This window comes from Takifugu rubripes, chromosome 7 (genome assembly GCF_901000725.2).
Source record: "Takifugu rubripes chromosome 7, fTakRub1.2, whole genome shotgun sequence".
Lineage (NCBI taxonomy): Eukaryota > Metazoa > Chordata > Actinopteri > Tetraodontiformes > Tetraodontidae > Takifugu > Takifugu rubripes.
In genome coordinates, this window is record NC_042291.1 from 4,428,296 (window position 1) to 4,444,485 (window position 16,190).

Here is a 16,190-nt window from a genome sequence, read left to right on the forward strand (position 1 = left end):
ACGTCGGTGGGCTCCAGGAGAAGAAGAAGAAGCAGCAACGGAGCGGAGATCAATACAGTTGATCGCCGTTCAATTTAATTGATTAATCGGTCGGTACGGCTGATTTATCGTTCGTAGGATCCCTTGGGTGACCGTTGGTAAAGCGAATGACGAAATGACCAGAAGAAATGTTGAACTTCTGACGCGACCAGAGCGTAAGAACAACGTAATTAACATGCTAATGTAGCGTCTGTCCGCCGTGTTTTCGTTCCAACGTGTTGCCCACAACATTCCCATTAAATATTAATCTAAATAAATGCCCTTTTACGGCTATAGCCTGAATCATAGTAGAGTTAACAGAGAAATGTTTACCCATTGTTTTATTAACATGTAACAATTTAACAGGTCTCTGTTATTGTCGAAATAGTGAAGGTAATGAAGAAACATTAGACCTCAGAACATGACCCAGGTCCAGAAACAGAGATTTAAGATGTTTTGCTGAATTAGTCCACTAAAAATATTTTAAACTATCAGACACTGCTGTACTCCTTGAATTCCTGAACTCCTTAGTAGTTGAAGGACTTCTTAGTTTGATTTTATTTTAGTAATTACAGTTTTACTGTTTTCCACATTTGCATCCAACCATCTGCAGCTCCACCTTGACCAGACCTGATCTGGTTCCTTCCTGCTGGATTCATCTGATCTGATACAATAGCAATGGCGGTTCGAGGGCGGGGCCGAAAGATGATAACGTTCGCCATGGAGACGGTCGGCATCAACAGAGGGGAAAATGCGCCGTTGTCTGTCCAACAACCCATGCCTCTGTTTCCTGTAAGATTCCCTTGGCAGAATCCACATGCAGTAACAGGCACAGATGTGCGTCTTGCTCACAGCTGTCTGTTCTGTAGCTACTGGAGCAGAAGCCGCTGCCCCTAATAGGTGGAGAGGAGATGGACTATCTGTTGGCGCTCAAACAGGAGTTAAGAGGAGCCATGAAAACTCTGCCATGTTTCATCCAGCCAGCCACTCCCCACAGAGGTTCATACACACACACACACACACACAGCACCCTTCACTGTGGAGCATCAGGTGCTCATTCTTTGACTGAAGTTTTAGTTATCCTGCTATAGTTTAATTCTAATTCCACTTTTCTGAGTCTGTAGTTGTATCAAGTTGACCAGATAGAGCGACCATTGCTGTGTGACTCCCCATGATAAACTAGAGTAAACAACAGTGAAGTGTTTTATTGTGAACGCACCTGTGTGTTTCCTGTGTGCAGATGTGGAGCGATACTCTGATAAATACCACATTGGCGAGCAAACGGACACAAGCACACACTGGAACACAGGTACACTACACACACCTATGTTTATGTGTCACTCACAATCTTTACATACACAGGTGAATCCAGCTATGCTAAAAAATTGGACTTTAGCATCTCATCTGAATTTGCTCCTTGTCCCAACGGAGCAAGCCAATAACTGATGCTGTCATCCTTGCCCCAATATGTCACTGTCAAAAAAAAGAAACGTGGATGCAGAGCGGCGAGTGCTCCAAGAAAAATGGTCATCCTTCTGTTTTTTAATGGAAGTGAATGGGAAAGCAGTACGTTTGGTGGGGCCACAGCATGTTGCAGTGCTGGAAGTGAAATGGGCAGAGCAATTGGACCCAATCGGGCACGCTCAGGAAGGTGAGCCAGGTGAATCTAGAGGGGATTCGCACAAAACTCGGGGTTGGAGACGGAAGGCAGAGGTCTTTACCAGGACAGAGGCGAGGCAGGATGGTCAGTAACAGGCAGGGTCGGTACCGGGTGATCAGTCCGTAGGAAAACGCTGGAGTGACTCGTGTGAATGCAGAAGACAATCTGGCAGAGAGGGAATGGGAGGCAGGAGCTTAAACACCAGGCTGACTACTGATACTGAGCAGGTCAGTGAAATGAGCTCCGAAAGACAGAGAGAATATAACCTTCGTCGCCACTATATGAGTCTTCAAGTCGACAAATATGACAACTTTCAAGGACAGCGGAGAAAAGAGAAGGTGGATGAAGTGTTGTCAGCAGTCTGTTTTTAGTCCCAGCCAAGAGGTCAGTAATGCTGCGGTGAAAGCTAACGATTGCTAACGATGATGCAGCTCGCTTCCCCTGTCTGAAACTTGTGTGTGTGTGACCCAATGTGTTGCAGACATGAAGCGGTTCAAAGATAAAGTAACGGGGCTGTTACGGGAGTTTGAGCAACGTTTTCATAGTTTTAGGTGAATAGAAGAAAGATTACAAAGTTTTTTGCCCTCTTCACAGTGATTCTGCCCGTCAACATCCAACTTGAAATAATTGACTTGCAGTGTGGTTCGGATTTGAAGGGCAAATTTGCCGCAGCTGGCTTGGACACGTTTTATCAGAACCTCTTGCCAGGTTGCCCCAACAGCCCTCACTACAAGGCCGATGCCTATGTTTGCAACCACATATCTTTGTGAGCAGATTTTCTCTGTAATGAGCATTAATAAAACAAAGCTGCGCTCAAGGCTCAAACACAGCCACTTGAGTCACTTCCTGAAGTTGGCTGTCACTCAGAATGTGCTGATATTGATGCGCTGGTGAAAGCTACAAGACACCAGGTAACAGGAGTCAAATAACCAATGCAACCCGCCTTAAAGTGCTTAAAAAGTGCTTAAAATAGGTTTGACACCCCTGACCTATTATATCAGACCAGTAAGAGTCAGGCATCAGAGCAGCGTCTCAAACAACTGGAAGATGGAGCTTCCTGCAGCTTTGTCCATCTCTTCCATAAGGGACATGCTACATACTGTCCAGGTCAGATCCTCACTCCCCCTTGTGGTGGTGGTGATGAAGAGGCAGACAGGAGCTCTGTATACTCTCCTATTGCATAGTCTGGGTGTTTTAGTCATGGTCATGGAGTCTGGTACGGACAGCACCGATACCAGTTGGACTAACTGGACTTGCACTTTAGTTTCCAGTTACGGTTGGATTGAAGCAACCATAATTTATTGGAGTGTCATGTAAACATGGTGAGTGTCTACTGCAGGTCACAGAAGTATTGTGGCTAAAGTTCAAGTGTTCTGTGATTGTCTGATAGATTGGAAGAGACTCCCCAAAGAGCTCAGAGCTCCTCTCAAGAGACCCTCCAGAGACGGTGAGTACTTTCACTGCTGTACAGTCCAGCACCTAATTAACCAAAGCACTTCCTCGTTACTGTTGGATGACATTGTGAGTGTTGAAGTGACGCTTGTCCCCGTTGGGCGTCCCTGCAGTGATCCGAGAGCAGTCCCACCCCAAGAAGAAGAAATCTGTTCTACAGAAAGAGGAAGTGCTTCTCAAACTGGAGGTGAAAACATTTCCACCCTAAAACCAAAAGAGAGAGAATGTAGTTCAGTAATGAGTTCTTGGTATGTACGCACTTAGCACGGCAGCAACAACGCTTATGCAATAGGAATGAAATAAAATAAACCAGACTAGTTCACATTGTTCATGTTAAGATGAATCTGCAGAAGATTCCTCAGCTGCTTGAAGCAGAATATCCATTTACCTGAACAACCAATGAGGAGCTAAAGCCTGGAGTACAGGTGACATTTCCTGGAAACAGGTGAGACACCAGTGAGACACCAGACAACTCTGAAAACAACCTCCAGCTAGTCACCGACACTGAGCAGCACCTGGTAATGAAGGGCAGGAATCTAACCATTATTCTTTTATCAAAACGGTTTGAACACCACATGATAGCGCTCCTGTTCTAACACTCGGTAACCACGAGGGGGCGCCACAACGTCTGATGCACCCCTCTTTTTGTGCCAGACTCTGGAGAAGAAAGAGGAAGAGCGAGGGAACTCAGGTGAAGAGCAGCAGGAGGAGGAAGAGGAGAGAGAAGAAAAAAAGAAGAAGCAGGAGGAAGAAGAGGCTGAGGGGGAGGAGGAATATGATGAAGAGTTTGAGGAGGTAAAACCTTTTCATTCCCGTTGTGTGCAAATGTCCCAAACACTTGATATTTCAGTACACGTAACCTAACTACTGTTAATATGTTAATAACATCATGAAACATATGTCTCACTCAGTAATAGTGTGTCACAACTTGTTATTATAATAATAAACATGTTATTATTCAGTATTGACATGTCAGTGCTGCGGAATTCAACATTATTACTTAGTACTGACATGTTGTTACTGTGAAAATAACAGTTATTACTCAGTTTTAGCCAGTCATTATGGTGGAATAAAATGTTACTACTCGGTATTAACATGTAATTACCAAGGAAATAGGACATCATTATTCAGTATTAAAACATCGATACATGGAATTAATTGTTATTACTCACTAGTAACGTCATTACCGTGAAATAAAAGTATTGCTCAGTATTAACATGTCATTACTGTGGAATAAGATTTTTACTGAGGGTTGATTTGTGATTGCAGGAAACCGATTACATCATGTCTTATTTTGATAATGGAGAAGAGTTTGGAGGAGACAGTGACGACAACATGGAGGAAGCCATTTACTGAACCTCCCCCGGCCAACGCGACGTGGTGGAGGTTGATCCTGCGTGTTTGTCTGACCTGATGTGGAGAAACTAAACTCACTGCTCCTACTGTCGTGACTTTATTTGTTTCAGGTTTTAAGTACATTTGAATCAATAATTTATTTACAATTTCATAAATAAAAAAAAACAATGACATAAATGTATTTGTTTTTTATAAAGTTCACAAGAAATGACAGAAAATGACTGAATCTTTCTGGGTGAATTCCTTTTCCTGACTTCCTTTCTACCAGCTTTGTCTCCACGGGCCCACCAATCTCGAGTTACTGCTGTTTTTAACATCTTTCTATTGTTGGTGGAGAAAATAATCTTTGATCATGTGTGTTGTGAATGTTCAGGCTCCAGAAATAACCTGGATCATCTGTCCTCAAATGTTTCTACCAGGAAATCCAATCGAGGTCAACTTCCTGTCTATCTTTAGTTTCTTTATTTTAGAACCTGCTCTGTAGACCTCAGTGATGTGTTCAGTGTCCCTCGATAATGTGGGTGCTGTGACAATCTCCTTCTGTGTTCCTAAGCTAGCATTAGCTTATCTGTTATCACAGGGTTCAGACCGGGATCACTGCAGCATATTTTAGTAGATTCTACAGACAAAACTTGTCAGGTGTTCTGGTAGCAGGGGGGGGGCAAGAACACCTTCAGAACTTTGCCGAGATACCCCTGAACAAGGTACGAAACCCCTATATGCCTTTAGTGTTAGGGTTAAGAGGAGGAGGATCTATCTATCTATCTATCTATCTATCTCTCTCTCTCTCTATATATATATATATATGTATATATATTCATCTTCAGTCACATCTTCTAGCTATGGAACACTGAGGAGGGGGCTGCATGCACAGGAGGAGGCTCAGCAGCCTCATCTGAACTGTCCTGGACTGCCCGCTGGACTCCACTGAGGGACACGACCTTTGACCCCTCCATGAGATCGTGGTGGTCCTGAGCAGCTCCTTCAGCAGTGGATTTTTACACCCGCAGAGCAGCAGGTTCTTCACCCCCACCGTCACACTGACACTGTCAACAGCACCCTGACCACCTTGACAAAACTGGAATTGTTTGTAGTTTAAGACTTGGAGTTTATTTGCTTATTAATAATATTAGGTAGGTATTAATAATTATAATTATATTTTCTTATAGTTATTTGACTAAAACGTAGTCAGAATCAGTAATCACGTTGTGAGTCCAAAACATTTCTCCATTGTTCTGTTTTTACAACACTTGCTTTAGATGCTGAGCACCTGCAGAGGGGGAGGGGCTTCCGGAGGCCACGCCCCTCGGAGGTGGAGCCACACGTCTGGGAGAAACAGCTTGCTCCTGTTTTCTTAAAGTTCATTGAAGCTGAACTCGACAACGATGTGAATATTTGTAGATGAACGGCTCGAGGAGCCGTTGCCCGTGTGGAGCCGTGACACCAGCTTTAGAGGGAAGTCCCAAAATCTACATGACTCCAAACTGGAATAGAATAAAAAGGTCAGAGGTTCCTGAGAAGCGGGTACAGGAGCAGAGTCTGGAGAAATCAAGCTTGTTTTTTCAGTTGGTTGGAGATAAAAGTTCCAAGAGTACTAGAGCTCCTCGAGACCTTGGACCTTCGGCATTCATCCACACTTGTGTCTCACTCGTGAGAAGATTATCGATGCGACCGCTGATCAAACCTGCAGGAACACACAGCAGAATGATTGAGATGATCAAGATGAGAAATGTAGGAGAAAGAAGAGCAGTGGGGAGGGAGGTGGGTTCTCACTGTTGGATGGCATCAGGGATCTGTAGTTGATCTATGGGGATGATTCTGGAGAGATCATGGAGGTTCTGGATGAACCGAATCTTCCTGCTGAACTTGTCACTGTGGAGCAACCTGAGGTGTTAGATGGGGGTGTGTGCGCGTGCGGTTGTGTGTGTTTTATGCAGACCTGATGAAGGGTTTCACGAGTGTGAGCAGTGCTTTGATGTACCAGGCAGGATGGACCACCAACATACCCTTCAGGTCCTTTTTAAGCCTGATGGGGAGGCGGAGTCAGAGAGTTAGAGGAAGTGAAATCAGATCCATGAGAGGAAGGTTCTCGTACCTCCTGTCGATGGATGTGTAGCACTGGTGGAGCCACCTGATGGCAGGCAGTTTGTTCCTGGGGGCCATGGCACATAGGCAGACAAGCAGGTAGTTTTCAGAGACCATCAAATCCAGAGTCCCGACTATGTACCTGCAGTCAGGTGCACAGACCACACCCACATGCAGCAGTCAACACAAAAACAATCCAAAAAGTTCAAAATCTGTAAGAACCAACATAATTCGATTTAGCAAGCAGGCTAATGTGACCAGCTGCAACCAGAATGGTGGCTGGTGGGCCTGTTCAGCTACATGCTAGCATGCTAACACAACTCTCAAATTCTGTCTCATTTGGAAAAGCCAAAGGAGGTGGTCAGCCGGATCTTAGATGACTGGGAAATGGAGGAGAAGAGACGTGCAGAGCTACAAAGGAACAAAGCTGCGGAGCCAAATATTGAAGATATAGAAGCAGACTTGGAGGTAAAGATGATGAGGGATGGTGAGAATCAGGAATGAGAAGATCAGAGGAACAGCACAAGTTAAATGTTTCAAGGGAAAGCCAGGGAGGTCAGACTGAGAAGGTTTGTCCTGAAGACGGACAGATGTCAAAAGAATGCTGAGGATGGAGCTGCCAGGCAGGAGGTTCAGAGGAAGACCTGAAGATTTAGGGACATGGTTGAGGACAAGAAGGAAGAGACGAGGATGCAGAGGACAGAGAGATGGAGACAGAGATGGGGTAGAAGAAAAGGTCACCTGAACAGGTTGTCCATGATGTACTCGTAGTTCTCCACCGTGTTCTCTGGGAGGTAGCACAATGTGAAAAGGATGATGGCATTCATCTCGTCTCCATAGTAACCTGAAAGCCCATCAGACGGAGCGCGTCAGTGCTTTTACACTTTTATCACACAAAAATGGATGATTATTTATGTTCAATAAATTGATGCCCATTAAAGTTGTTTTTATTCAAATCGTCTCTGTAACTGACAGTACTGAGTATTTTGCTTTGAAATTAATGGCTCTGGACGTCCAACAGAAGGTCTTCAGACCTTGAGGTTTATGTGTTTTCTCCAGTTCGTCTCTGAGATGTTTCTACAGCTTGACTGGAGTCCACCTGTCGTTTGTCTCTAGAAGAAGGTCTGAAACCACCTCTCCTCCACAGACGCTCATCATCCAACCTGACAGAGCTGCAGAGCATCTGCCCAGGAGAGCGTCGCCATACCCCCAAATCCAGCTGACTCCCAGAAGAAGGAGCTGCTGCCAAAGCTGCCGCAACAACTCCTGAGTGAAGAGTCTGAAGACTGACTCCAAAGCGGCAGTTTAGCTCTGTTTTACATATTCAGAGAACCTGAAGCCTGGTGTAGGAAGATCAAACTAAATTATGGGGACCACTGGACCATCAGAACCTTTCTGACCTCCATGAGACAGGACCTGCAGGTACGGCTCCAGCACGCTCATGTTCACATGATATTCCTGGCCACAGACGCAGAACTTTCTCCAGCGGCGCCCGCTGCCATCCACTTGGTCCAGCTCCATCAGTCCCTCACATTGCTCCATCACGTTACAGGGTATGACCCTAGCCCCGCCCCTCACCATCCGGGGGAGGTCATCTGCCAGAACAGAGGTCAAAAAAACTCAGACACCCACTTCTGTTGACCATGTGTCCATGTTCTCATTGCTACACAGAAGTACTGCAACGGTCCCGGATCAGGTGGAGGCACCCTTGCTCACCGTCCCACTCCAGGTCGTGGAGGCTGCCTGGCAGGGTTCCAGACTCGCTGTCGGACGGCGTCTCCAGGGCCTCCAGGTTGATGTCGACTGACGGTGTCTCGTCGAATGAAGACGAGAGCGCCACAAAGCCGTCAGCTGGAAGGTCAGAGTCTTGGTGACTCAGGGTGACGCTGAGAGTCGGGGCCACTAGACGCTTTTTGGCTCCGCCCTCAGCTGCTCCTGGCAGGGATAGGTTGATGGGTGGGGCTGAGAGCAGCAAGGGCGGAGTCAGATACATGAGGGTTAGGGCCTCAACAAATTGTACGTAAAACGTAATAACATTAAATATTTAGTATAAATAAAATTAAGGGACGGCGCCACGAGGCTCGTTCTAATGTGCAGGTGCCAAAAACAAAGATGGCTGCTTTGGTATTTCACATTAACAAGCAACTTCCTGTTTCCCCCGCGACCTCTCACCTTCTGCCAGGCTGTCTGCCGAATTCTCAGGGAGAGGCCTGAAAACAAACAATAACAACCAATAAAGCAAATCCTTTTGGTGGGTGTGGCTTTGGCGGTAGCTAATCAGAGTGTAGCTACATTAGCCCGAATAACAACTGAGCCAGAGAAACAGGAAGTGGATGCCTCACCTGGGGAAGCCGTCATCCTGCCACTCCTCCCTCAGCTCCAGGTCCTGGATGTTGGTGGGACCTGAGGTACCTACAGGAGCTCTGCAGGGACAAATCACACCGTGTGGAAACGGACTAAAATCCCTGTCAGCTGTCAGCAGATTCCCAATCAACCCGTCTAACTGCTCTGATCCTGACAGACACACCTGAGCAGGTGAGGGTGGGAGGAGCTGAGATTTGTTCTGTTTGTTGGGACAGAAGATGAGGTTTCAGGTGACCTCACCTGTTCAGGTCAGAATTGAGGGAAAACTTGGAAAAGAGCATGCTTCAAAATGTTCCTGGAGACATTTTTCCATCCATTAATTTTCCATCTGACAGATTCTATTCACAGAAGAGCTTCGTTTTACACTCCAGGCAAGGTTCTAATTGTACACCAGGGACCCCAGGAGAAGGTTCTTCAGAAAGCCCTGTAGGACTTCCTGGTTTTTCCAAGAAGGTCCATGTGGACATGAACCAAATGGGAAGTTCAAGCAACTTTTTATATGAAGCAGTAATAAGAGGAAGGACTATAAAAAGGTTAATTTCTTCCTGCTTTTTGGGAATATTGTAGAACACTTTGGTACTTTTTCTTGATGAAGGTTGGTCTATTTTTTATTTTTATACCGTCATCTGTCTGCGTTGAAGAGCACGAGGTTCATGTGAGGACTTGAGGAGTTCCACACTTGTAGGATGATGAAACAGGAAATAGCATATGACCCTTTCATGGATCAGTTCTGTTTCTGATGCCACACCAGAACTCAACATGGGGTCTGCTGAAGGTCCCTGGACAGGAAGTGAGGTGACATCACTTCCTGGAGACAGAACCATCTGAAGCAGCTCAGTGGTGCCTTACTGATGGTCTGAAGATCTGAAGCTTCAACAGAACATCCTGTGTTAGAACAGGACAAACACACATCCGTGTACTTCTTTGTGAGGATTTCTATATCGGACATAATGCAGGTCCCAACCCCAAACCGACACAACCGACCCTGACCCTGACCTAAACCCAGCTCTAACCTCAACCTTCAAACCAAGTCTTTACCCTCAAACAGTCCGTTTAAGTTGTGAGGAGCAGGAAAATGTCTTCCCAAAAATGTCCTCGCTTTGCTAGTAGAATGTGTATGTAGAAAGTAGAAGAACGACAACATAAACACGGGCAGAAATACACAGACGTACCTGTCTTCCGTGTTCTCGGAGCTCATGATGTCACAGTTCTGGCCTGTGTGTGTGACTGGACCTTTCGCTCTCTCTCTCTGTACAGCTCTGCACTATAACTCAATCTGACTCGCCCTTCCTCTCGTCTAACAGGTTTGGCTGCGTTTCCTGCCGCCCGATTGGTCGATACGCACCTGCTCAGACAGGTAAGGACACTTCTTATTAATATCACCCAATGAGCTGTTGAGTTTCACCATCTTCACATTCCAGTGATTGTCATTTGGGATTATTTTGACGGAAACACTTTGATATGTGACATCAAAGGTGTTTGAAAACGTTCTGTCACAATGAAACAAACAACATCAGCAGGAGGCCAGAACATCGATATTACGTTTAAAACAGCAGGAACGTTGCGTTCACTAAACTAGTGACCAGTTTAAACCTGAGTCTCAGCCCCCACTTCTCCTGGTATCTCTCTTTACTAGGTTACTAGGCTCCTGCTCCCCCTACTGGTGAGAAAACGAGTCCTGAGGTCAGAGGTCACATTAGTCTGGCAAGATCTCAGGTTACTTAAGATACCATACACGGTTTGCTGGCTAAATATTACAACTAATAGCAAACAGACACGATTACTGTCAATTAATGAAAGAATTAACTGGTATTTTTATTTTCTTTAAATTCTTGTGCATTATAAACCACAAACAAACCAGAGCTCAAGCCTCCAGCAGCAGCTCATTTCCTCACATGTTCTATAGGATGATACATTTATAGGCAGTAGTAATACAAGGTTACAATTAATACAAGGCCTTGGCCTTTGACCCTCAGATCAACGGCAATAATCTGTCTAGAATCCAGAACATCACCACAATCGTCTGTTCATCAGTTCATGATCGAGGAAAAAATGTAAATCTGTTCATAACGGAGCTGTTGACAGACAGACAGACAGACACAGGGTGTCACATGACCTTGGCAGGGCTGAAAATCGAATTCTGGAGTCTGTGAAAACCAGCACTGTCAGTTAAAACTTAAAATCACAATGACTATAAACGAGGTTCAAAGAATTCTGAGTCGGGATTTTATTGGAAAACAGCAACAGTCAAATGAAGAAACTCGGAATATGTGACCAAAACAAAGACGGCTGCTGTGACGCCACGTCCCCCCGGAGGAACCCGCCTAGCGTCACCAGTGCACCAGCGACGTGGGGAGCCAGAACAGAGGACCACCCCTTCAGAATCAAGCCCACCCAGAGGACCATCCAGCCACCGGGGGCGGGGGGGGGGGGGGGGGCTCAACAATGAACATCAGCCATCTTTACACGCCGTCAGGGACCTCACAGGTTCAGGCGTCCACGAGGAACCCGGGTTCTCATTTTATTTTGAAAAACTGTCCTCCAGAGGATTGACCACATGATCAAAGGACAGGAAACAGGGACAGCAGTCGGTCCTCTCTGAGTCCGTTGTACCGTCGCCCCTGTGCCATTTGCTGTTAGCGCCGACGTTACTTCCACCTCCTGTCGGCCATCTTGCTCACTTTGTCCTCCAGGTCTGCAGTGCTGATGCGAGGCAGACCATCATCCAGAGGACAACCCTCTACCAGGCTGTTCATCGGTGTTGGAGGGACCGCAGACTCCTCCTCCTCCGCCACATCCCGTAGGCTACCATTTTCATCCCACTCCTTCAGGAAGTCTTTAACGAGTGGGAGGAGCTTCTTACGAGACACCAAAGAGTTTCCTGTAAAGGAGGGAAACTGAGAATGCACCTGTAAACTATGACTGGACTGGTGGTGGTCACCGGATTTTTATCAATTATCAGTATCTGTTTATAATTTCACGTTAATCCTTGAATTGACTACACGTGCAAATTATAAAAGTACTGCGGACAGGGATTGTTTACAGCTGTAATGACAGTCGCCCAGTTACCCCACGAAATGCTAGCATGATTACATCAGCTTGTCGTGTTAAAATCCTATGGGCACGTGACAAAGTCGTGCACAGTTTCAATGTACAGCTGACAGCGTTGTGGCCTGAGTATTGTTTACATCATTGTTTCATGTTGGGTTGTGTAGTTATCAATATAAGGCAGCGCCGCTAACGCTACAGTTGGTGAGATAGAGCGCCACCTCGTGTTGAGGTGAGATTGTTCAGCTTAAAGGTGACAAACCGACAACTGTTCAATTTGACTGAACATATGAAGTCAGAAGAGGAAATGTTGCTTTTCATAATGGTGTTGGGAATATTACTGTGCTGAAGTTCTACAAACATTACGGTAAACCTTATCGGTTCTGAAATATTGCTGATCGGGTTCACTAACAACATGGTGTCACATGTGTGTGCACATGTGCAGGTGGTTACCTTGGCGATAAGCTCTGAGGTGTAGATGTGGGCTGCTGATTGGACAAAGATCGAGGGTTTGGTCATGAGCCTGTTCTAGATACTGACTGGCCTGCGACAGAGAACAGTTGTCATGCAACATCAGCGCCAGACGTTTCTGTCAGGTGACGTATTGGGAGTAAACGCAGCGTTGGTGTAGTACCTCGTCCCTCCAGGCAGCGTTGTGGCTGTACACAGCCAGCTCTCTGATTGGCTCTTGTCTCTCAGTAAAGGAAATTGTCATCATCAGCAGCAGGTCCAGCCCAAACTTTAGACAGAAGTCCAAGAGTTCTGCATCCAAGCCCGCTCTCTGCAGGAAGTCCTGACACACGCACACACGCACACACACGCACACTGTTGTAGAGATACCTAGCGTGTACGGCAGAGTGCAGGACTGAATGCAGTACACTCACCTCCAGGGTGACGTACAGAACCGACACAGCGAGGTTCAGACTTCCTGACACTGACTTCATGTCCTTCATCAGCATTTGTTCAGTGTTCAGACCTGAAAGAAAAATGAATGAATGAATGAATCCTGCACAGGTGAGTAGCGTTGCTTCAAAGTGGAACTACACCCCTGGGTTTTGGCTGATGAGCGTTTATGCTGGCGGGGCTCCTGGACCGGTTGAGATACGCCCAGAAACTCTCCGACAGCTCTAATATCACTGGCAACTTTGTCACAGAGGCCATTCATCAGGACCACAGTGGTCCAGAACCAGTTTGAGCCATTAGCGCAGCAGGCAGCGCTGAGGAGGGGTGCCTGTTTTTATAATGGGGTGGGGGGCAGCAGTGGTGACGAAAGTTGCCTCCAAAACGGGCTCAGCCTCCATCAGAGCCAAATTTGATTGTAATAGCTGGATTCCAACCCATAGAGGGCGTCATTTAAGAGTTGGAGCAGAATCAGTCACCAACCCAAATATGTGGTTTATAATGGAGGATTTCTGTCATTTATTTTCCTAATACTTCTCTCCCCTCTCCTCTGGAGGTGACGCGCTGTGACGTACCTGAGACATCAAACTTGGCGTTGTTCAGCGTTTGGAAGAGAGCGCCCCTCGGTGGCAGATCAGGAAAACGACTCTCCAACGCTGCAGCGAACTCTGAATCTTTTGGAGTTACTTTACCTGCCGATGGGGCCATGTTGACACAGTCCAGCACCACAGCCGCTAAACACGGTGCAGCACACACACAGGTCACAGAATGTAAACACACACGTGCGCGCGCACACACTCACTTCAGGACATCAGGTGACTTTACCGTAAAGCAACTGGGCTGCTTGTTGGTCCAAGACGTCCGGAGCTTCCTGCAGGATACGTTCTGTGACCAAGGTAGCGCAGGACCCCACCGTCTCCACGGTGACAGAGCAGGTGGACGAGGGCTCTCTCTCCAACAAGTGATGGTCGATCACCTCCACCACTGCCTCCTCCAGGCTGTGGTCGCAACTACAGAGACAATGGAAGGGGTGTCCAGTTAAGGCCAGCTGGCTGTGCTTGTTTCAGGCCTGGAACTACCTGGGTAGAACATTGTGGTCCACGAGCGTCAGCTGTAGGCGTCCAGCTCTGAGCAGCACCTGCAGGTCCAGCTGGTCTCTGAAAAGCAGCATATCTGGAGACAGGTTGACCAGTCGTAGCAAGGCAAGGTTATCCGGACGCAGTACCAGGTCCGACTGACAGATGTTTAAGAGGGGGACAGGAAGCGTGTCACTCCGGACAGTCTGATGGAGACAGAAACTGGGGTTTAACCAGGATTAAAATAGCTGGACGGAGCAGAGGGAAACCTTACCTTGGACAGGAAGTAGGCGTAGACCAGCGAGCAGACCATGGAGTCAGTGTCACAGGCTTCATTCCCAACAACAACGTGAAAGTGAGCAGCGGTCTGATCCCAGTTCTGAAGAACGTCAGAATGTCAAAGGATGAAGATTCCTGGAGCTAATTAATAATCATCTTGATAACATTTGTTTAATTAATCACACTCTGCTTTACAGTAAAAACAGCTGTCCAGTTCTCTATTATTATTATTATATTAGCTCCACTTCAGCTTCCAGGCTGGTATATTAGCTTGGGTTTTTATCCAGTCATAGTTCAGCTAGCTCCGGTACCAACAGGCTGCCGAGGCCAGGAGTGAACGGGCAGGATCGGCTGTAGCTCCGCAGGTCTCGGCCTGCTAGCATGAGGCCAGCCAGGAGCTCTTATGCTGAACGTGACGCGTATTGATAGAACGCAACAGATAAACTGTCCCAGAGCCACTGACGTCTTCTGTAGAAAAGAAAGGTTGGGTTTTATCGTCAGATACTGTGGAGGAGGTCCCTGTTGGTGCGTTCAAGCACGGTTTTCTTCTTTTTAATATATTTGTCATTTTATTTTTAATATATTTGTCATTTTATTTTGTGGTATTTGACCCCATGGTCACTTATTTTTGCTCTTGTATGCTCTCAAAATCAAATGTTCTTTTTTCTTTGGTCTTCAGTGAAGAGCAACAATGTGCAGTTTATTGGACAGTTTACGCTGACATGTGTTCCTTATGGTGGACTAATTGAAACTTTGTTGACTAATCGCTTAATATCACCCTTTATTTTGATAGGTGATATTATTTTACACCCCTTCGAACGAGCTTATTGGTCTTAATGCTCTGTAAATGAAGCGTTGCTGGGCCAGCCTATAATAAGGTGACTGTTATATTATGGGGTGTATTATGAGGTGAAATCTACAGCCCACCACGTGTTTCATTAAATGACTTTTAATCAAAACTCTTAAGTCTAATTCAACACTCCGAACACAAGGAACAAGTAGCTGTTTTTAACAGAAGAAAAAATGATGCGTCATTGTTAGGATGGAAGTCATGTTTCAGTTAAGTCAAAATAGTGAGTGAACCTCAGAAGTCCGATTAAAAACACGTATGGCAAAAGTTAATGAAGCTCCTGAAGATGTCAAGATGGACGTTTTTTAAGATGATTTCACTCATTTGTGATCATTCGTGTCCCGTTAAACCATCAGTCAGGATGAGGCATGTTCCTGTTGACACTTTCTCTCCATCTCGACATGTAAATCTGGTCTCAAACTGCACAAAATCGAATCTGAGACGAGAGTGGCCACTTCAGTAATGATTAACACTATATTTAACTCCTCGTCAGTAAAAGGTCACGGCAACATTCGGATCGGTTCAAACATCTGTGCATTTAAATGCAAGATTCCGAAGGATTTGGCGACACGAAACTTCAACGGAAATTTACTTTGAAAGGCAAGACTGGCCGGAAATGAAGCCAAAATGTAATTTTAATTCGATTTTGTTTGAAGTTAATCATGTTTATCTAAACGAGTCTGTGCGTGTGCGTGTGCGTGTGGGAGAGACCTGCACAGCTCGGCGGCAGCTCGACAGAAACTCCTCCATCTTTGGCTGGTCCATTAGCTGCTAGCTAACTCTGGCTGGACGGTCGCACGATCCCGCAGGAGGAGCTCAGACAAAAGTCTTTCGGTGGCGCATGTAACCGACTCTGCGCGTGACTCCCGCAGATCCCGCAGTGTCTATGGCCCCGCAGACGGGTAAAGGGTCAGGATGCCTTTAGGGAGCAATAGCAACGTGGGGAATGCGAGTTGCGCCTAGCTGTTCCTGATTATTTTTACATTTCGACGAACCAACTCGACATAATACTAAAGGTTCAAATGTGTTTCCTTTAATGTTCTTCTCCTGAGTCTCCGTGAAGCAAATTAATCCTTTGGGTTCATTGCATCCCTTGTTAAAA

General features: G+C 46.2%; 3 protein-coding genes and 1 long non-coding RNA gene across 5 annotated transcripts; 2 read left to right on the top strand and 2 right to left on the bottom strand.

Moving 5' to 3' along the window:
• On the top strand, positions 1–4,660 carry polr3glb (RNA polymerase III subunit GL b). 2 transcript variants are annotated; one of them, XM_011605192.2, is made up of 8 exons: positions 1–205; positions 632–810; positions 888–1,017; positions 1,259–1,327; positions 3,069–3,125; positions 3,244–3,317; positions 3,785–3,925; positions 4,400–4,660. In XM_011605192.2, the coding sequence occupies exons 2-8, from the start codon at positions 697–699 to the stop codon at positions 4,484–4,486; spliced, it is 672 nt and encodes a 223-aa protein (XP_011603494.1). In that variant the 5' UTR covers positions 1–205; positions 632–696; the 3' UTR covers positions 4,487–4,660. The 2 variants fall into 2 exon arrangements, with proteins under 2 accessions (XP_011603494.1, XP_003965823.1); XM_003965774.3 differs by having other exon boundaries at positions 1–194.
• Positions 4,568–10,208, bottom strand: bnipl (BCL2 interacting protein like). The gene is made up of 10 exons (XM_003965775.3): positions 10,108–10,208; positions 8,914–8,994; positions 8,744–8,781; positions 8,288–8,533; positions 7,972–8,166; positions 7,313–7,415; positions 6,582–6,713; positions 6,426–6,512; positions 6,260–6,358; positions 4,568–6,170 (listed from the first exon to the last, which is right to left on the bottom strand). Exons 1-10 carry the CDS (start codon positions 10,131–10,133, stop codon positions 6,146–6,148), a joined length of 1,032 nt encoding a protein of 343 aa, XP_003965824.2. The 5' UTR covers positions 10,134–10,208; the 3' UTR covers positions 4,568–6,145.
• On the top strand, positions 9,439–13,522 carry LOC105416631 (uncharacterized). The gene is made up of 3 exons (XR_964646.1): positions 9,439–9,468; positions 10,240–10,292; positions 13,440–13,522. It is a non-coding gene; the product is annotated as an uncharacterized lncRNA (long non-coding RNA).
• prune (prune exopolyphosphatase) lies at positions 10,726–16,013 on the bottom strand. The gene is made up of 9 exons (XM_003965776.3): positions 15,800–16,013; positions 14,234–14,338; positions 13,963–14,165; positions 13,709–13,893; positions 13,459–13,617; positions 12,868–12,959; positions 12,618–12,776; positions 12,437–12,527; positions 10,726–11,816 (listed from the first exon to the last, which is right to left on the bottom strand). The coding sequence occupies exons 1-9, from the start codon at positions 15,851–15,853 to the stop codon at positions 11,584–11,586; spliced, it is 1,281 nt and encodes a 426-aa protein (XP_003965825.2). The 5' UTR covers positions 15,854–16,013; the 3' UTR covers positions 10,726–11,583.
• Between the last annotated feature and the right edge of the window lie 177 nt (positions 16,014–16,190).